Source organism: Podarcis bocagei (assembly GCF_964188305.1).
Source record: "Podarcis bocagei genome assembly, chromosome: 1".
Taxonomy (NCBI): Eukaryota; Metazoa; Chordata; class Lepidosauria; order Squamata; family Lacertidae; genus Podarcis; species Podarcis bocagei.
The window spans coordinates 71,212,952-71,235,803 of record NC_138125.1 but is presented as its reverse complement, the minus strand read 5'-3'; the positions used below and the strand labels follow the sequence as shown (position 1 = coordinate 71,235,803).

General features: G+C 39.0%; 1 protein-coding gene across 2 annotated transcripts in view; it reads right to left on the bottom strand.

Annotated features, from left to right (window-relative positions):
* The window catches only part of SBF2 (SET binding factor 2), a 224,057-nt gene that overhangs the window by 132,036 nt on the left and 69,169 nt on the right, over positions 1–22,852 (bottom strand). For both annotated transcript variants that reach the window (XM_081194537.1, XM_081194538.1), the window contains exon 3: positions 3,831–3,968. In XM_081194537.1, coding sequence (XP_081050663.1) covers positions 3,831–3,968 — 138 coding nt within the window. The remainder of the gene's footprint in view (positions 1–3,830; positions 3,969–22,852) is intronic.

Sequence of the window (22,852 nt, the reverse complement as noted above, 5' to 3'; positions counted from 1 at the left end):
AAAGTTGTATGGCTACATTATTACAAGCTGCATTATAAAAGCAGATATATAATGAGATATAATGTGAAAAAAATTGTCTGTAGTGTCAAAAATCTGTTATTTTTATAAAGGCTATTCAAAAGATTTATGAAAATCTGAAATCTAATCAGGATATTAATTTACACCAAGACTATGGGCAATGCATGTAACTAAAGGGTATGCTACATTTACAGAAGGCCATATTAACAGGAATTTGGAGAGTAGGGTTTTACCAAGGGTAAAATGCTAAAAAATGTCCAAGAAAACCTGTGAAATGGTTTTTGGTTACTTTTTACCAACATTGCTGTGAACCTCTATGTCCATGTTTGGTACTTCTGACACACCTGCCCACTATTGCAACAACATACCTAGAAGAATCAGACATATTCTATGCACCTATGATTAAAAAATGCAGGAGTATTTAAGAAGCCTAAAATAGATAGGGCAATGCCTTTAACATTAACAACTCAGGGCCACTGACAAACAGTTATAAACCCTTAGCCTCTTTGTTATGCTCCGAATAAATTCACGCACTTCTTCCAGACCACAGAAACTCTAGAACAATTTTAAAATATTAGTTCTGGAATCTGAATAAAAGAACTTCTAACCACACTCATGAAGAACAAACAAAAGCAGACAATTTAAGATTTAACTGTGTATACAGCATTTTCATTTGAATTGCTTTTAAAAGCATTGCACGTGATGCATCAATGGTTTTGCATTTTGTATCAGCCGCTAAATTCCTTTAGGTGTCTTTTACTACAGAAAGCAGCCAAACCTTCCAATGAAGTGTATTATACAGACCAAAATATGTGGGAATAACACCTTATATGTTTTGCCTTCTACTGCCAGAACTTAGTAGCCTCAGTTTTAATGTAAAACTTTGCTACTTCACATCTCTTACATTAGAAGGCTTGGTCATATTGGGTTGTTTCCAATATTTTCACACTATGAATGGAAGGAGCTTTCATTTCATTCTTCATGGAGAAAGAGTTCTGTTAACAGAAGGAGGTTCCAGCCTCAGTAACAGCAGCAGAAAGTTGTGGCAGCACACTAACAGCAAAGCATACTACAGAAGTAGTCAACTTTTAAATCCAGTATGTATTTTGATATTTGCCACCTACAAGGGAAGAGCATGCATACATGGCCTTTGTTTTCTGTGAGCTCCTGCTTGCCTTCTTCTGGTGACTACTGATCTAATTTTGAGAGCTTAGACGCATGCATTCTGTTCTTGGTGTAATAAAAAGATAATATTGAAATTCTATTCATAGTTAGACAGATGTAAGTCTCACTGAGTTCAATAGGGCTCACTTTATGAATATGATTCTTATTCAGATTCAAACATGCTTAGCTTCAGGGAAGTAGTGGCCTCTTGTGCCTTCAGACCACGCTCTGGGAGCTTCTGGGTACTTAAGTACAAGATTGGTCTCCAAACCATTTAGATTTTTGAGTGTATAATCCTGGGTATGCTTACCTGGGATTATGAAAATACCAATAAATAAGAGTCGGCCAACTTTCTGTGAACATGCAAAGGATTGCTCTGTAAATCTCACTGCAGTCTATCAGAGTTTGTGCTTCATTTTAATGTTCTCTTTAGATTATGTGGTTAAGTACATATGTAGGCTTTGCCTCTCCCTTGCAGGCAACAATTCCTGAAATTCCCAAACTGAAATGAAGCCCAATGTCATGTAATGGTGAATAGCATGGTACAAAGCCCTTCCTTGGAACTGCCATTTCGGGGGGGGGGGGGCGGACTAATTTGTCACTGAGAATTGAAGTATATGGAAATTTAAAGCAGAAACACAGTTTACAAAGACGTAACAAAATAATTAGAGAGAGAAAAAGAAAGAATCAGACAGCTTTAATATGACATTATCTAATATGAGATTATTACAAATTGCATTATGGATCAAAACATAGCTATCTGGGCCTTTTAAGCTGTGCTTCCACGTCTCAAGAATGCAGAGCTGGTTCATCAAGCATCATCCGTACACAATTGCAAGACATTTTTTTAAAAACACATCTGTTTTTTAAAAAACAATACTTGACTGTTGCCTGAAATCAGGCTTTGTTCTGTGGGGTTGCCAATGTACTTTGTCATTATTTAGTTTTGGGTTGGCTGGACATTTTCCTTTTAATTTAGTTAGCTTTAATTAAGTGTGTTTAATGTGGGTGTGTTATATTATATATATACACCATCTTTGGAAGACATTTGCCTGTAAATGTTGCATTAAAATATTTCATGTAAAATAACCATGTTTATTTTTTGGGATTTTGCTTTTTTTCCAATTTCAGTGATGTAGCTCTTGGTTCAACATCCATAAAAATTCATCTGAAATTACTTATTTTGAGAGAAAATGCATTTAAAAATACTATTTTGTACAAAATGCATAGATAAATGTGAACTTGCATAATTTTTTTTTAATTCACAGATTCCTGTAGAAACAGGACTTAGGGATGAACAGAGCTGAAAATGACTCAGACCAAACATACACTTATCTCTATTAAAATATTACTCCAAACCATTTAATAATTTTTGCTAACTAGCAACAACCATTAACTTCTTGAAGCTCACTATCATGTTCAATACTGGAATGACCTTAGCCTTAGCCAAAGAGCAAGTTGGAAAGAAGCAGTTTCAAACAATTTATAATAAATTTCACAATTAAGTGTTGCGATATCTTGGTCCCTAGATTCTCTCTACAAAGGATTCCAAATAATGTGTCATAGAGAAATCATTTAAAATTTCCAATTTGGGTAAATTACTTCAGCAAGCATTTTAAACTGTCCAGAAATTAGTAATACACATGTTTTAAAGGGGAACTGCCAAGAAGGTTACACCCAAAATCTAACCTAACTTTTCTATTTTTAGGAATGTATTCACAGATCTAAACATGGGGTGGGAGTTAAGCATTTTAAATATAATTGATTAAACAAACATGCAAACAGTAAGAAAGTACATGTTCTAATTATGGAAATATGTGTACATGAATAACACGCAAACCCTTACAATTGATATTTCTATATCAATGGCAGTATATTAGCATTGACCATCATCCCATAATGGTTTGTACTATATTGCTTTGTACTGTATTGTGTTAATGCTATATAATACATGTATAAAAATAAAATTGTTATGTTTTAATCTATTCCAATACACAGACATCCAGCAGAGGGAGTAATGTGTTTTTAAAATCATTCTGAAATGTAGAACTAAGAACCTGTGTTAAACCACAAATAAGAGAGCAAATAAAAATACCATGTTGAACTGCTTTCTATAAATATACAAATTACATTGAACAGAAACCAGTTTTTTAGGGGGCGAGGGGGAAGAAGAAACAAAGAGGTTTCAAATAAGCATCCCTTTAAATCCTACTACTAAGACTCAAGGGAAAGATGTTGAACATTGAATTATAGCTTTGGAAGGGACCCAAGGGTCATCTAGTCCAACCCCCTGCAATGCAAGAATCTTAGCTAAAGCATCCATGACAGATGGCCATCCAACCTCTTCTTAAAAGCCTCCATGGACTCCTTCCACAATCTCCAGAGAGAAACCATTCAACTGGTTAATGAGCCAAATGTAAATTGGAAGACAGTTAAGTACACCAAAATTATTGAATAATATTTGAGTTTGCATAAACATTTGTTTTAATTCAGATCCCCAGTTATTATGGGCCAGGCAACTGAAGCTGTAGATGAAATGTGCATGAGTGAGGTACATCAAGTGCTGGATATGTGACTGAAGAACTTGTAGGAATGAGTTCCTAGGTTTGTGTGCATGCGCTGTGTGAATGATTCAATAAGATATTTACCTGAAGATTGATCTCTGCTTCATAGAAAGTCAGGCAAGAGCAATAATGCCGTTCAGAGTTTATATCTGTGAGCACCACCACAAAGAACGTAGGCTGCTTCCTCTCTCTGGACAGATGCCATCCTCCAGGCTGACAAAACTATGATCAAAGAAAGCACAAGTATAGTTTTAACCCACAGGCCAACTACATTGATTAAAAATAATCATTTATAATCTGTAAAACTATGATAAATACAAATACTTATAATGAACAGTGTTTTTTATTTTATTTTATTGCAGATCTACTTGACAGTTCACAAACTCGGAACACTTGGAAATATTTCTAGTATGGCATATTTTGTTCTTACAATATTGACAGCTGCAGAAATAACTCATCTAAATTATACACACAAACACTTCCAAAACTGTGCTTTTGTACGCTGACGATGCGATACTCCTATCTCGAACAAGAATAGGTTTAAATAGGCTCATAGGTGAATTCTCAGCATACTGTAGAAGAGAGCAACTTGCAATAAACTATCAGAAAACCAAAATCATGGTTTTTGCAAGGAAACACAGACAGTACAGCTGGAGGATGGATAACCAGACAATTGAACAAGTCAAAGCCTTCAAATATCTGGGTATCGTTTTCCAGTCGACCGGGTCCTGGGATGTCCATCAAAAATGTGCCAAAGAAAAAGCTGCTCAAAGCATCAAGATGCTGTCCCGCTTCTTCTATACGAAGGGGGGCAGATACATCCCAGCAGCCCTTGAAGTATTTCAAGCAAAACCTCTGGCGCAGTTACTGTACGGGGCGCAAATCTGGACGGGGATCCATTGCTCCAGTCTCGAAACTGTCCAGTCCAAATTTCTAAGACAGATACTCGGTGTCCCCTCCTGTGTTCCAAACGCAGCATTACGACTCGAGGCCTGCCTTCCATCTGTGGAAACTCGGACCTGGCAGAGAACATTTAATTATTGGCTTCGTCTTAATCTGAATCCTCCTGGTCTACTGCCGCTAGTAATGCAAGACCCTCACAAAAGCAAGTGGTTTAAAACTGTGCAGCAAAAACTCCTTACATGCGGTCTGCACTCACAGTCCCTACTATCAATGGGCCTCATTAAAGCAAAGAGTCTAATAGGCCAGCGCCTGAAAGACATTGAACGACAAAACAACCTGACTATCGTAAAGAAACTGTGCCCATGGTATACCTATTTTCCCCCTTCTCATTTTGATTCTCCAGCTTCATATTTGTCTAAACTAACCATCCCAAAATACAGACGTGCCTTTACATTGGCTAGATGGGATGTTCTTCCCTCTGCTGTACTCGAAGGTCGTTACCAAAAGACTCCATTTGAAAAACGACTCTGCCCATGTGGAGATGGTAACACGGAAACAGTGTCCCACGTCCTTCTTACTTGCCCCCTTTATAAAGACCTAAGGAATGAGATTATTACTCCACTCATTCTCTCCAACCCCGGCCGTTCACCAGACATTACACTGTATTTTCTATTATCTGATACGGATAGTCAGATAACAGAGAAGGTCGCGAGGTACATCGAGAGAGCTGCGAAATTGAGGGCCACCATCTGAGTGACAGACCTGTTCACCCGACGGACCTCCTTTTGCCTGTTCTTTTCTTCCTTTTATCCCTATTCTCACTTTTAACTCTTGTACAGCTGTGGCCTGTTGGCTTTGCTAATAAAGTTTTGAATTTGAATTTGTGGCATTTCTTGTAATACCCAGAATTTTCAGCTGTAGTGTTGCTCTTCAGAAATCAATGTCTCACCAATAGAAAGAGTGGTGCTTTTTGGCTACTCTATTATTTGCCTAGAACTACACACACACATCTTGAGTTCCTCAGGGTCTGCTCTCCAGAATCCAAACCTGGTGCCAGACTTTTGCGGTAACTCTGGGCTAAAGAAAACAAAAACTATTGTACTGTACCTTACTTTGCAACATCTAAATTAAAGTTTCTGTATTCAAGACTACAAAGTATCAGGCTGCAAAATAGAATAAATCACAGAACACAAGTAGCAGAAATGCTGCTAATTAATGGAAACTGGAATTCAGTGCTATTTTTGTACTAATCAGATTCCAATCAGTATTTCAACAATGAGGCTAATTTCATCTAACGAAAAATATATAAATAGCTTATTTTGTACAGAAGCCCATTAACATATCCAAACAGCTTTCTAACACTATTTTCCATTCTATTACATATTTGACTCAAAATCAGAGATTATTCAGCATAAGGATCTGTGCAGACTAATCCAGATAACATGACACTTGCATAACAAGATCTAATTTGGTTCCTCACAACAGGTCCCAAGAAGTGGTGGTAACAGTGTATTTGTAACATTTAATTTGTTAAGCCAGTAGGTATTTTAATCACTGCTTTATGAGATTTTTGTCTTTACAAAAAAAGAAGTCAAACCTTATTTCCTCCATAAACCTTTAGGAGACTCCCTTGTTCAATGAACTTCAAATATCTCTCTGGATTATTTTATAATCCATATTTCAAAAAACAAAACTAAAATAATACAGAATTAAATCACTGTGATAAACAATCTGCTTTGTCTAGGTCAAAGAATGAATTTCTCAGTGATTGTGGAAGGCTACTGAAAAAGGTATTTAAATATTAAAGGAGGATCTTTTTATCATCTGTTGGGAATATTCAACACAATATGTTTCAATAACTTACCTTACTCAAGGCACTCAATTGTGTATTAACTGAACAGATAAGAGTTGGCCGCAATTCCTAAAATGAGTGCATATTTATGTATATTTTGTAAAGACAAGCATTAATGTTTCTGTTCCTCTAGTGAAGCTATCTCAAGAGACCCATGGGACTAATTTAAAATGAGGTATAAATTATTTAATAAGTTCTATGTCATAAGTTTTTCGGAGGCTGTGAGGTGGTGATGTCACTCATTGTCATGACTCAGCTTACTGTATAATAAAAATGTAAGATTTGTAGTGCCGCATCAGAATCCTGAATGTGCATGAAGTCAGGGTGGGGTTGTTGAGCATAAGAGAAGGCAAGTTGCACAAAAGCAGTTGCTGTGGCATGGAGCTAGAACGGAAGGACACTGAGTGTAGAAAGTAGTGGGAGAGTTCTCAATAGATGTCAGGAGCTCAGGAAAGGAATGTCAAGAGTGAGGAATTGACTCTTTGTTGTCAAAGGTTAGGGAATGGTATGTCCATCAGTCCTACATCTGTCAGCTACTCCTAGATGCGCACCCGATGAGGCAGTTGCAGCAACAGAGAGGTCCAAGCCCCCCAACTTGGTTCATGTATCGCCCTCCACCCGAGCTGTAAACAAGCAGGCAAAGACTCTGGAGTTTCTGCTCCTCCCACTTCAACCCTCTTCTGGTTGTTGTTGCTTTTTTGAGACAATGGAACAGGAGAGATGGGGACAGGAGGAGGAGGTAGGGAAGCCCTTGATTCTCCACCAGCCTGACCTCTCTCTCTCTCCTCCTGAACCTGTTCTTCACTCTCCAGTCCTGCAGCTTCTCCTGACTCGTCTCCTGGCTGTTACAGGCTCCCCCAGATCAATGATCACTTCTTCCAACACACCTTCTCCCAATGGCCACTCACCAGTATCCAGCCACCACTACTCAGTGCCCAGTCTGTCCCTGACAACAGACTAGGAACAAGGGTTGCGTTTAAAAAGGTACAGCAGAATAATCTTAGAATGGGGTTGTCCATGGTAAATAAATGTTTCAGCTAAGGATGGATTTTAATTTAAAGTTGTCAATTTACTAACAAAGCTTGTGAACCAGCCAATCCTAGTGACCAAATCTCCAAATTAGTACATCAAGCATCTATGTATTCCTGGTGGTTGCCCTACATTCATGGATATTCTTTCTTCTGGAGATTTGCCAAAAGTGCATACCCAGGAGCCATCTGGAAATATTGTAAGACCTTTGAATTTAAAATGGCTTTTGGTGGTTAGCTAAAAACAAATGTAGGATTGATACTTGTGCTTTATATATGGTTGTCAGTTTCACATATATAATAATAATATATTTTATTCTACAGTGTTACCTACTTTAAGCATTTAGATTAAACTATGCTAAAGCAGAAATTCTGTATATAAATTTAGTGGGCTGGGCTGAGCAAGATTGTGATTGAAGTTTTATAATGTATGGGCTGAGCAAGATTGTGATTGAAGTTTTATAATGTATGGCAGCAAAAGGAATTATTCTTTGAATATATTTAATGTTTTCGAAGTGCCTTCAGGAACTATCATAAAATGACATTAAGGTCATACATGGAAGCCATGTTGTGAGAACAGTTAATACTTGTGAAATGATATACCAACTTGGATATACTTAACAATCCAGAACTTTCTGCTCATGCATTAATCAGCTCTTTCAAAATGTTCAGTATGGTTTGATCAAACACAATGGCTATGACAGATATTTTGTTTCATACATATCAAAAACTATCCTATTGTGTATATAAAAGCACAGCTTTCTTTTTCCACAATTTATTTTAAAAAGCCAGCAGTTGCCAGATTGTTGACAATGAAATATTATTTAAGTTATTACATAACATGTTATTGTATACTTGTACATGCAGCATATTAGTAATGTAGTTATATTCCGCCTAATGCATTATAGAGTTATAAGTTCCAGTAAAGAAGATAGATGACATATATTTCTCTATGGGTCAATTTGATTTATCCCTAAAAGTTATAAACTATTCCCTGAAGCATAAAAATATTCTGTTTCAGATATCATCTGAGACAGAGGAAAGGGAAGGGAATAAAGTTACATTGTGTGGGTGCCAGACTGATACTGAATGTTTTCTTATCAATTATATCGAAGCAATTTGTATTTGAGACTGCCAAGAAAAAATACCAATACTGAAATAATCTATCGTCATACTGAAGATGTAAAGGATGCCTGCAGTATGGTATATATATACAATTACAAACAATACAGACAGACTAGCTTTATCTGAAGCCAAAATCCAGATAGACAAATTAAGAATACAGTACAGTTGGGATTTGGGAAGGGATCTGCATGAGGAGAATGCTATTGTGTTGCTTTTTCACAGTAAAATATGTGCCCAAAGTGGCTCACAATAAACAAAGTATCCAATATTTCAAAAACAAATTGCTGCAAAAATAATCTTCATTACTCATTCTGATCCAAAAGGCCACAGTTATAGGATTAAATACAGTTCAAAGTGGATGGGTCTTCTTACCAGGCTCAATGGCTCATAGCACTTGCAGTAAGCCAAAGGGTTTACAGAAAAAATGGGTTTTGGGGAAATATCTGAATGAACTGTAGTAGACTAGCTAGCCCAGGCTTCCTTAACCTCGGCCTTCCAGATGTTTTGAGACTACAGTTCCCAGCATCCCTGATCACTAGTCCTGCTAGCTAGGGATCATAGGAGTTGTAGGCCAAAAACAGCTGGAGGGCCAAGGTTGAGGAAGCCTGAAGTAGCCAGATGGGGTTAATCTGTTCCACTCACTCAAGCTTGTCTACTGAGATAATTATTAGCACAACTACTTTGGAAAAAGAGAGGTCAGTGTGCTACAGCTGCCAATGAGGCCAGAACAGTCAGCAATAGAAGAGAGGAGAGAAATTATCTGAATACTCTTTTATAGGCTGTGGTTGAGCTCACCTACTGGGCATCATCCTTTTATCTCATTGAGTTCAGCCCTTCACTGGCTAAGTTCCATATGCTAGCCTCACCCAGGAAGCATAATTTTGTGTTTCAGGCGAATAGTATCAAAAAATGACATCATGACTTTCATTTATTTCTCTACTCCTCAAATTAAGAACTCACTCAAGTAGTTTCAGAAGAGAAGAGAATGCTAGATACAAACACTCAAAGCTCAGAATCGATAACAAACAAAAAGCTAAGATCATCATACTTCAGATTCAACAACCTGCAAAGTAACTTCAAAGTGTCTCCTCAAACACCAATAATTTGTAACTGAGGAGCATGTAAGAAATAAGAAAGGTAAAGGTAAAGGTACCCCTGCCCGAAGGCCAGTCGTGTCCGACTCTAGGGTTGTGCGCCCATCTCACTTAAGAGGCCAGGGGCCAGCGCTGTCCGGAGACACTTCCGGGTCACGTGGCCAGCGTGACGAAGCTGCTCTGGCGAGCCGGCACCAGCGCAGCACACGGAAATTACATCCTAATAATTTTTAGCCTCAAAATGTTGGCACTTGGGAATAGCTGAGTGTTCCATCCTATGTTTACAACTAGAGGGGGGAAATGGCTGATGTGGTCAATACATGTAGATCTCTATGCTTAGAATACTATTTTCAATGAATTTATCATCTTCTATAATTAGTCATACTCTTCACTCATGAAACATCTATGGAAGAACAGTGAAGTAAAAGGAGTGGAGATAATCTTCTCCAGTGTGTAAATGCCTTATATGGGAAGCTTATCATAATCTTCTCACTTTCTTCCAGTTACAAGTCCCCTTGCAACTTGAACTATGGCAAGCTTCGTAATGTAGTATTGGTATATTATACAAAAGGCAACCTAAGGCATTCTTTAGCACAATGAGTATGCATAATTAAAGACAGATTATTATGCCTTCTAGTAATCTGGATTATAGAAACAAGAAAACATGTACTTTACTCTCTTTTCTCTGTGCATTTAGTGAGCTACAACTAATTGACAAGTAATTTAGTTGCTTGATTTCATGGTATTCTGTTCTCGAGCTATGAAGAAATGGCCTGTTAACATTTACTGCTTTTTCGTTTTCCAATGTGTAACTATTCTTGACTGTAATGTGAGATTTGGAGAAACAAAAAAGGAGCACACTTATTTATGCAATCTCCATCACATTTTTCAACAGACTGGCAGATTTAACATCATGCTGGAATACTGTGAGAAATTCATTATCATTTTCTAAGACAAGTCAAAACCGATGCCCAGAATACTGGAGTGTTGAGTCATAAAATAGTGGTCTAAATGTAAAATTTAACAGCTTACAGCCTGGCTTGTTTGGGTAAACCAGTGCACCTGAAACTAATATTAAATATATGCACGAGTATTTATGCAAAGGAGACCAGTGCTGGAATAATTGTTTTTTTAAAATTATTATTTATAATTATCACTTGTGCTACCCATTCCTCTTCAGCTTCCCGATATATGCCACCCTAAATGGAAACACTTAAAGAGAAACCCTGGTCCAGTTCGCCACTTCAATCAACACACAGGTGGTTGTAATGGTGGCTATGTAGAGAAGGGCAATATGCATATATAGGACCCTGTGCTGCTGAGGGTCCCCTAAATAAATACTCATTTTCTCCTACTCTCTGATTAAAGTCAGTAGAGGCTGGCCTATTATGGAAATTAAGGGTTATCCCTACCAACCAAAAAGTCAAGCAAGTTTAACTCTTCCCCACCCCTCCAAAAATACTCAACGCCACATTCTTTCCTGTCCCATTCATCCTTCCATCATCCATTTGAATTTCTCTGGACAATCAATTCTCTGCACCTCAGCTAATCTCAGTCCAAAAGTATTGCTATGGTGAAGAGGTCCCATCCATATGTTTCTAGGCATAAAAACAATGAGATAGTAAATCTGCTTGTTTGTTTTTGAAAATAAAAATGTGTATTTTTGGTAGCATACCTGGAAGAACACATCCTGCGATATGGACAAACATCGCAGAATAACAATAAACAGAAACTCCTTCAACATCTGCGACACCCTTGTTTACGCTGTGTAAGCGTAATCCCCATGAAATGTCAACAAAAATCACACTAATTATAATGAAATTAACATACACCTTAGAGGCATGTCTTCTGTTTTCTGATGTGTTTGTGGAAGTAATAAAGTTCCAAATTCTCCCACAAAAGTATCATTCTTGTTTAATTCATCTTGCCAGCCTTAATTTATATGCTAGTTTTTCAGTAAGTGCCATTCCCTCTTTTACCAAGATGTTAAATTAGCTCCTTTAAGATCTTTCCCAAAGGTGGCTATGATCATATGTGCTGTCACCAGTAGGTATCCTATTATTGTAGTTTTGTCAGTCAAGTTTTCAGAGTAATTACTGCAAGGCAATACATTTGTTTCATTCTGGTACAGGACTGTATACCAAGCCATTCTAAGGAGTTAAATGGCCTAAGGACCTATTGTGATAATCTTAAACAAAATCATCTATCCAGAAACAAAAGCAATGTTATTAAAATGAATGATTCTAAAAGCCTGAAAACAAACAATTAGACAAAGAGATTTGGCTTATTCTGTGCAAGTTGCAGTTAAATTAGTTAAAGATTTTTGTACCAGGAAACATAGGTTGTCCTAAATCCTATGACATTTTAATAACTGAAAATAACTCTGCAAGCTAACTTGCAGAGGATAAAAAACAGATTTCACTGAGAATCTGGAAAATACACTGCCTAATATGTAGAGGAGCGTTACGAGAACCAAAAGACTCCTGCCCAGTACTGATCTGTGTTATGAACTTCTGTCTTCCTTTGACATGTATATCTTCGATGGGTAACATGTGCAGTTTTTATGTTAGTAACTGAATGCCAAATGCTGCTGTTTATCTCTCTAGACATTGGCTTTAAGTATTAAGCAAGAGATGGAGAACCTGTGGCTTTACATATATTGTTAGATTGCAATTCCCATCAGTCCCAGAGAGGTGGGCCAATGGTCAGGAAAGATTAGTGTTTTACTTCATCAACATTTGGAGGGCCACAGGTCCGTATCCCCTGTATTAATCTGTTTTAATAAACAAGCAAAATGACTATCCACAAAGTATGTCAAACATTAGGGTAATACCAAGTCTCTTGGAGACTTTTTTATGCTGACAAGCCTATTCAGTTCTTTTCTTTTTTAGATGAACCAGTCATTCTTCTGAATATTTGGTATTGTTTTATTATATTGTTCTATGATGTGAACAGCCTTGCTATTTTATGTTAGTGTGTGGTATATAAACACTTTTATGGGGGGGGGGAATTTTGCATTGATTAAAATGAGGTGAAGTGTAACAAAAGCAATGAACAGAAGACCTTAAAGTGTGATATACCAATAATTCCACATTACTATCTTGTGGAGGAATTTTGATCTGCTGTTCTTCACATTAAATACTTTTCATTTCTCCTAATGCCAGAAGCCATTGTTTCAATATTTACTTCCTTCTGCCAGCTCAAACTTGCAGACTCAGTTGGTAAGGCTTTATGTTGGTAATATTTACACAAAAGACCACAATAATTTACCTATTCATTCAATTTGCATCACATTTTTTCACAAGACTGTTTGCAGATGTACCTATAATGGAGAACATGCACATATAAAGACCTTAATTGCACTGAACAAAAGTCAGTGTGGTCCATCGGGCAGAGAGACAGACATATATGGAAAACATGAGAAGGTAAAGGGTTCCGATGCTGGGACACACCTGTGCATTAGTAGAATAATGCCTGCAGAATGTTGTTTAAAGAAGTTCTGCTAGAGCTCTACCAATTGCTACATTCCTGCTTGCCTTCAAACCTTCCTCAGACTGTACTCAAGAGTAACACACACACACACACACACACACACACACACACACACACACACACACACCATGTGTCTGCTCACATGACAAATCAACAACAGCAGTCTGAAAAGAATGCAGTGGGCAGTCAAGCAAAATGGATGTGAGGAAGAAAGGCCATTAAAACATGTTTTGTTAGTTTTATAGATGAGGATCAGAAGAAAGACTGCTGGGCAGTAGATACTACTTTCAGCAGGCAAGCAAGCAAGCAAAGAGAAAAGCTAGAAGGCCAAGAAAGCTGGAGAGTGAAGGTGAAGATAAAGGACAGGGTGGTCCAACATGTGACGCTCAATGCCTTTTGGGCAGCCCTTGATAGCATTTGAATGCCCCCCTCCCAGCTTGGTCGGCCCTTGTGCTGCCTTCTCAAAGCTGAATAAGCAAAGTGCTTGGCTTTGGGAAGGAGGTGTGAGGGCTGTGACCGAGTTCTAGAATCCTTCCCACTCCTTCCCAAAGTCTAGTTAGTGCTTTTCCATCTTTTCCATCTGCCAGAGTCCTGTGCCTCCTTCTCAAAGCCCAGTCCTCACTTAGTCAGCTTTGGGAAGTCAGCACAAATGATGGAGGGCCCTTTCACTTCCTTCCCCTCTCCTGCACAACAAGGCAGTGTGCGGCCCACAGGTTCTGTGTCAAAGTACTCTTGCAGCCCACTTGGTATGAAAAGTTGGACTGTCCTGGCACATGGGATTGTACCCTGCTCTGTTGGAGAGCAGCAGTTAAGTAAGTCTTTGTTTTTCTTACCTTGCCTATTCTCCAGTAAGCACTACAGTAGCTTCAAATCCAAAAAGGCTTACGGGATTATAAAGCCCAGAGGCAGCCAACCCACACCCAGTGGGGGCTTCCAGTGGTGCCTCTGGGCAGATGCCATAGTCTCTGAATTTTGATTTATTTATTTATTTAAACTAAGTCTCCTATAAAGAAAGGGGTAAAATGTGCAGATACCTTCTAAGCTATTTCTGTTAAATGAAAGTGGTCTGGCTCCCTTGTATATTTTTCCAGGTACTGAGGAAAGTTCCTTGGTGATCTCCAAAATCAGGACAAGCAGGACATATGCTTATCTTGGGGAGTCAGCTAAGGTTGTTGGGGTGGTTGTCTAATTTTGTGTTATGCCTCGCTCCCCATAGCAGTCCTTTTGTTATCTGCCTCATACCCACCATGGCAGCGATTTTGTGACTGGTGCTCCCAGAACTCTGAACATTTGAAATGTGCCCACTAGTCCAAAATGGCTGCCAACCCCTAATAATAACCCTTGCCTGCTCCTTTCTACAGAGAACCTCTGTTTATTATTTTAATCTTGCTGTGTTAAGGGCAGCACCAACTGAAGAACCAATTAAGGCTATTGCCACTGGGAAGGTGGGAGCCCGAGTCACATAGAGTTGGCCACCTTCATATGAACTGGCAGGTTCTGGCCCTTCCCCACTAGCTAAATCTTGAGTGATATATTTTGCTATATTTTGGTTCTCACCAATGGAAATAAGTCCCACATCCACATGCTGCCTGACTTTGAGTAAGCCACCATTTTCAATTCAATTTTCACACCTATAAATAGGAATACTGACTTATCTTACATAGTTGCTCTAAGGATGAACGTAAGATTATTGGCCTTTTGCAAATTTAGCATCATATTGGCAGCAGTATTAGGTATAGCAACTGGCACTCCTGTAGGATATATCCTGCTTTAGTGCCTGAATAAACTGCCTCTGTTTTCAGTAGACAAAAGTGTTTTGTTTTCAACACTGTCATTTATAATGTTTTATAACACCATCTCACCACCTTCTAAACCATCTCTTTGATGAGGTGCAACCAAGTATGTAATGGAACAAAACACAGTCGAATATCTGTAACTCTGTTTCCACAGTATCTATAATGATTAAAGAGATAAAAGTAGTGACACAAATATCTATTGGGAGAAAGCTTTTTATTACCTATGATTCCTACTTAATAGATTTTTGAGGGGGTTACCTAATTAATCAACATTTAAATAAGTACACTGAGCAGGACATTTGGAACAATATTTTGGCTGCAAAGTGTATGAACTCAACAACTGAGCTTTCACAGCAGTTTTGAAGAAGTGCACCAAATAACTACACATACCAGAACTGAGTCTCATGCTGGCAAAACTTTACATGAGCTTCCATTTGACACTAATACTCATGGTTCAGAACTACATGAAGTAAAAAAAGAGATTTTATTTCAGCATCTTGGCATAAGTAAGAAAGCTTTTGCCAAAATGATATTACATGTTTGACTACATCATCTTGACAGAAAGCATTGTATAAAGATTATTTCCTGCCCCCCTCCACTTATAAAAACATACACCAAGCCAAAACAAAATGATGCCAAATTCCTACCTGGCTTATGGCATGAGCAGCAAAAATGCAGGTAGAATTACTTCTCCTTTTCTACACAGACATAGCATATACAGTGGTACCTTGCAAGGCGAATGCCTTGCAAGACGAAAAATGCACAAGACGAAAGAGTTTTCCGTTTTTTGAGTCGTTCCGCAAGACGAATTTCCCTATGGGCTTGCTTCGCAAGACGAAACGTCTTGCAAGTTCTTGCGAGTTTGTTTCCTTTTTCTTAAAGCCGCTAAGCCGTTAATAGCTGTTAATGGCCGCTAAGCCGTTAATAGCCGCTAATAGCCGCTAAGCCGCTAATAGCCGTGCTTTGCAAGACGAAAAAACCGCAAGACAAAGAGACTCGCGGAACGGATTAATTTTGTCTTGTGAGGCACCACTGTAGTATTTTTTTTAAAGTTGCACAGCATTCTCACACCATACATCTATGGAAATGCAGACATTTACCATTAATTTTGTAGTTTGTGATGCAGCCCAATATATATTAATCAACTTATTTCATTGTGCTTGGCAGATACGTGGAATTCCATTCCTATTCCCATTGATATTGTATGTCTATACAATTTCCTGATATTTCCATTTGTAGCAAAAATGGTCTAGCGTGCAGCTTAAACACCATCACCTCACCACCTGTCCTATTATAGTTCCCCACTTGGTTTTCATTCATTGAGCTTCTGATCTTCTCTACTGTTTTTAGTGGATTTAATTTTTCTGTTTCTATTTTTAATTGGTTACTGTCTTTTTGTAACAACAACAACAATTCACCCTTCATCAAAAGATCTCAGGGAGGTTCACAAGATAATATAAACTGCTTGTGGACACATCAAGGTCAAATTGCAAGATTTAAAAACGTGGATGACTAAAATCTCTATCCATGGTAACACTAAACAATCACCTTGACTCCAACTGGACACTCAAACATTTTGAAATACATTATTTCATTGACTACTGAACCTATATTCAGTATTCACTATGTACTAATTTTAGACTGAAACCTGTTTGTCTATTCTCTTTCAATTTTCTGTTCATAAATCACAGAAGCATAAAATTGTAGAATTGTAAGGAACCCCCAAGGGTCATCTAGTCCAACTCCCTGCAATGCAGGAATCTCAACTAAAGCATCCATGACAGATGGCCATTCATACTCTGCTTAAAAACACCCAAGGAAGGAGAGTCCAACACCTTCTGAGGGAGTCTGTTCCACTGTTGAACGGCTTTTACCGCCAGAAAGTTCCTTTTGATGTTTAGTTGGATCTCCTTTCTTGTAATTTGAAGCCATTGGTTTTGGTCCTATCTTCCAGGGTAGGAGAAAACAAGTTTGCTCCATCTTCCATGTGACAGCCCTTTAGATATTTCAAATTTCCTGAAACATCTGGATCCAGAAATGCAGCAGCCAAGGAGATCATAACCGTAGAGGTAAGGAATTAAAAGTTCACCAGACCCAGCCACTCGTGCTGGTCTCATATGGGCCGAAAGAAAGAGCCAAGGAGGCCACTTACATACAGGGTCCCATAGAAAGAAAGGGGTCAGACTGGGCCTGGACCAAAGGCCTGGCGGAACAGCTCCGTCTTGGAGGCCCTGTGGAAAGAGGTCAAATCCCGCAGGGCCTGAACTAGCACTTAGAGAGCACTCAAAAAAGAAGAGAAGAGGCATATGACTGCATCTCTAGCACAAAAGTAAGTTTCCACACTAACATTTCTCTCTCTTCTTCGTTCAGCAAATCCTTGTAAAATAAAGACAGATGAATCCAATTCCCTAAACTGATTTGACCATCCAAAAATAAATTCTTATAATGTGCCACACCTAACAACAGCATGTAGCAGGGATGCCATTCTCTGCAGCAACGCTATCAATCCTGCAGTAATTAAGGCTTTTTCAGTCACTGGAGTCAAAAGTAGACATCACACTTGAACTTCGCCTTAGGATTCCTGGTACACAGATGTTTTGTAACAAAAAGTGTTGACAACACATAAGTTCCTACAGAAACCAGAGATGTTGACATTTGGGGAAAACATGCCAGTTACTTATTCGGGTTGAACAATCCAGAACGTTAAAAACAAGACCATTTTAAAGCTTTAACGTCTTTCTAAGTAAAAAATAAAACAAATTCCTCTTAGCTGTCGGGTTCAGCTCCAGCAACTTTAAAAAAAAAAAAATCCTTAAACTCTACAGCTCCCTCTAGACAAGCAAGCTGCCAGGGAATTCCATACATGAAGCCTGTACTATACTTGCTGTAGCCCAAACGCATCAACTGATTCCACAAGGGACAGGCTCTGCTGCCAGAAGTAGGTGGAGCTGTCTGAAATGTGGCTTTATTTATTTAATAAATTTATAGACTGCTGTTCAGTAACTATTTCCAGGACAGTTCAATGACAAGACAACATCCTCTGCTGGACTAGCACTACAACAGCATAATAAGAACTTCCAATTCTTCAAAGTTTATCCTTACAAACTCCACTTTTATGGATCATTCATGAGTATGGAAAGCAAACACAGGGGCGGTTTAAGGTAGCACAACCAGTTTGGCCATACTGAGTACTGTACTGCAAGGGGGCACCACAATAATGCTATAGAATGGAGCATGAAAGGTGGCAGGGTGCCTAATTTCAGTGACACACAGGGCGCTGCTGAAATTTGAGAGCCCAAAGTCTACCACTGGCAAATATTAAATAATAGTTCCATAACTGCTTCAAAGATTGTCACCCAAACATACATAGCTTTCTCCTGGTCATAACTTGGTTTGAGATTGCATTTCAAGTAATTTTAGCTACCGTATTTTTCGCTCTATAACACGCAGATTTTTTCTCCTAAAAAGGAAGGGGAAATGTCTGTGCGTGTTATGGAGCGAATGTGTGGTCCCTGGAGCCGAAAAATGAGGCAAAAATCAAACCGCGCTTCAGGGAGAAGGGAAGCCTGAAGAGAGCAAGTGGCAGCTTTCCTGCATTCTGCCTCAGGGTCTTACTGCCCGCCCTCTCTGTTTCCTTGCTGTGTTTGCTCAAACGGAACAAAGAGCAGGGAAAGCCCCTCCCCTCCAGGCAAGTAGAGAGGGAAAGCAGAGCGTCCGAACAAAGAGCAGGGAAAGCCCCTCCCCTCCAGGCAAGTAGAGAGGGAAAGCAGAGCGTCCGAACAAAGAGCAGGGAAAGCCCCTCCCCTCCAGGCAAGTAGAGAGGGAAAGCAGAGCGTCCGAACAAAGAGCAGGGAAAGCCCCTCCCCTCCAGGCAAGTAGAGAGGGAAAGCAGAGCGTCCGTCCTTCTATCCTGCCCCTGCTCCGGAGGAACAATGTTTGTGAAGGGAAGAGAGACTACAGGTTCGGCTTAAAATTCTGATTTGACTTCCTGCTTTTTGTTTTTGGAGACACACAGCATTCAAATATGCTTTCTTCCATTTAAAGAGGGGGAGAGAGAGAGAGCGCACGCTGGCTGGCTTGTGTGGGTGGGTGGGGGGAAACTTTTGCCTTCCTTTCCTCACGTTATAGCCCTCTCCTGCATTCTTAGCCTTCTGTGTTTTTCCTTCCCTCCCCACTTAAAATGTGGTTACAAAGCATGGATCCTCAGGATCTTTGCATTGGGTCACCCCAAATTCACCATCAGAGCACACAGCATGCCCATGGCTACAGCCTGCCCCCCCAAAAAAATCACGCACCCACTGTTGCCTGGGGCTGCAATGGTGCAAAAACGTGGTTACAAAGCATGGATCCACAGGGATCCTCAGGATCTTTGCATTGGGTCAGCCAAAATTCACCATCAGAGCACATAGCATGTCCATGACTACAGCCTGTCCCCCCCAAAAAAAATCACGCACCCACTGTTGCCTGGGGCTGCAATGGTGCAAAAACGTGGTTACAAAGCATGGATCCACAGGGATCCTCAGGATCTTTGCATTGGGTCAGCCAAAATTCACCATCAGAGCACATAGCATGTCCATGACTACAGCCTGTCCCCCCCCAAAAAAATCACGCACCCACTGTTGCCTGGGGCTGCAATGGTGCAAAAACGTGGTTACAAAGCATGGATCCACAGGGATCCTCAGGATTTTTGCATTGGGTCACCCCAAATTCACCATCAGATCACATGTCTGTGGCCACAGCATGAAGCACAAAAATGATACGTCCACTGTTTCATTCAGAATATTTTTCCCCTTGTTTTCCTCCTCTAAAAACGATGTGCGTGTTATGGTCAGGTGCGTGTTATAGAGCGAAAAATACGGTAAATCATGCCCAATGCAAGAACTTTTAGAGTTCCACTGGTTCCATTATCAGAAATGTAAGTACCTGATTAACCCAACCACTGAAAATCAGTTGGACTTGACATGTTATTATGGACAGGCTGAATTTGCAAGAAAATAAAGTTGATAAGATGTAATATGTCTACATGAACGTGAAACAGGGACAATGTTGTACAACTTATCCTTGGTTCCCTCCCCTTTGCCCCCTGTAGAGTAACTTTTGCTTACAAATGACAGCTCTGGCAAAAAGAGAGTTGCTGTTGGATCCTGAATAGTAGTCAAGGAGGCTGCAGAAGTCTTGTAGACAGCAACTTCTACAAGCTTATCACATATCTCTGCAGAGGCTGTTTATAACAGAAGTAAAAACTGCAGACTTGGAGGGGGCTGCAACTAGCACATCTACCAGTGGTGTTTTGAGTTTATCCATGGCCATGCTGTTCCCAGCTGCTGGCATTCTCTCTCTCTCTCTCTCTCTCTCTCTCTCTCACACACACACACACACACACACACACTTGACATACTTTAAGATTATACTACTGACACAAAGTATAGTCGTACTTTTCATAGGAAAAAAATCTCAACACACTTCACAGTCTCTTAAAAAAGAAAGAGGACCTTCAAAGAATTGTGTGTGCACATTTCAGTATTCTGGGAATGCAATCTGAAATCCCAAAACACAAGCCTCAAAATATGACATACTTTGAGATTAGAACACATTCAAAAGCTTAGGACACATTCAAAATCCCCTCCAAATTTAGTACATAAAAGACCTTTGAGACACCGATTTGTCCAATGCTTCAGCAGACAATATTTCAAATTCCAGTCAAAATCCTGAAAACCCATAAATGCTTACACTAATCTTGACAATGAATTTGGAATCTGTCCATGAAATAAATCCACCAACCAGATGTGAATTTGTTCTGGCACATTTATTTTGTGTGTTTTAGAACAAAATAATTTTCTTTCCCACTTGTCATTGTTTAAAACTCAGGTAAATCCCAATCACAAATCAACAACTGGTTACAATGAAATATTCAGAAGTATTTATTCCTGAATAAAACTCAGTGAAAGTTGATTCCTCAGATGTATAAAAAACTTTTAATAATATTTCAGCTTTACAAATAAAAATCTAACTATAATAATTTAAAAATGCACTTTGATCACAACTAGTGAAAATCTTAATTATAATATCTGCTGGATGTAGGTCCAAGATCAGGATCACTTAATTCTTTTTATACCTGTTAGCTACATTTCGGAAATAAAATTTGGACTTGCACTAATAATAATGCCCCATTACTCTTCTTGCATAACTGTCTGTTCTAGATCACTGAGCTGTTCTAAGTCATTTATAAGTATATAAAAAATTAATTATAAAAAACAATAAAACAATTTCATTAAACATTAAAAGCAAAGTTGATAGTAAGCATGAAATAAGCCCATTAAAAACATAACAATCAAAATATTTAGCAATAAACACAATTAGCCCCACATTAAACAGAGAACATTCAGAGGTAGGGAAAATCAGAGTTTCAAGCCAGTCCTCTGCCACTTTAAATTCACCTGTGAATGAATAGATGTCATAGCAAACTGGCAGAGCAAACTGGCAGAGCACAAGTGCCCAAGTTCAATCCCTGGCATCTCCAGTTAAAAAAAGGAAATCTCAGGTAACGAATCAACTGGCTTAGAAGGAACAGAGAGCAATTAGTTTTTTTATTAATACTCCTTGTGTTGTTATTTATTTATACCACCCCTTTCCATTTACCAAAGGTCTGCTCAAGGTGGCTAACAGCATTCAAAATACAATAAAAGAAAGTAGGTCTTAAACTAGCTCAAAATGTCCATCTAATCTAGCACAATCTACTTCAACTGGCAGCAGCTTTCCAGGGGCTCATGCAAAGAGGGATCCTTCTGATCACCTGTACCTGAGAACCCTTTTTAATTGGAGATGGCAGGGAATGAATCTGGGACCTTCTGCAGGCAAAACATGTGCTGAGCTATGATCTTTCAATTGATTCCATAGCTGATGGAGCATCTTCATGTATTCATGCAAGCTCTTAGCTGAAGAAAGGCACTTGGCCAACACACGAGCTCAGATCATGGTCAAAACATTCCTTCTCCTCCCTCCTGTTCAACACTTAAACCTGTTCTTAGGGTACCCTCCAGAGAAGATTTAGGGGGCTTGGGGGTGAGCAGGGGGAGAGGTGGAAGAGTCCCATTGTGTGAACTGACTCATTTCATGTTGGTAACAACTTAGCTGAATTTGCTTAACATCTTGAGTTACGCTTACAGCACTGAACAAGTGGGTCTGAAATTGGAGAATGGGGATGGGAAGGTTCAATATTCTCACTCAACTGCGGAGGCAAATGTAAAGTGTTGGTTACTGTGAACTTACGGTATTTTGCAAAGGCACTGAGAGTACTAAAGATGCATCTTATCAGTCATTTAAGGGAAGGATATCTTGCAAATCTAAATAATTATACATAGAGACTTGTGAGCAAAATCATTCTTATAAAATCATGTAAATGTTTGGTGTTTTCTGCTGGTTGCTGAATTTATGGCATTGCAATTATAGTTGTTGAACATATGTACTTGATTATCGGAATTAAGTTGCCTACAGGCTTCAAACTTTTAAAGCAAGTAAAAAAACTATTTAAGAATTTTGGATCTCATTTGCTCACAGGGTATCAAAATTGTCAACAGATAGGAAGCTAATGCATGATATGCATACAGTCCATAACACCATGATTATTAGAAAGCCTAGGTGTGGGGACTTCACTATACCTTCTGCTCAAATTACAATATTTACTTTATAAAAAACAGGGCAAGCCACACATACAGCAGAACATGAAAGTTCATTCTTCATACATTTGAATCAACTTGACGTGATTCAAGAGGACATTTGTAGTTTTTATTAAGTAGATCTAGTATAATCATTTGAC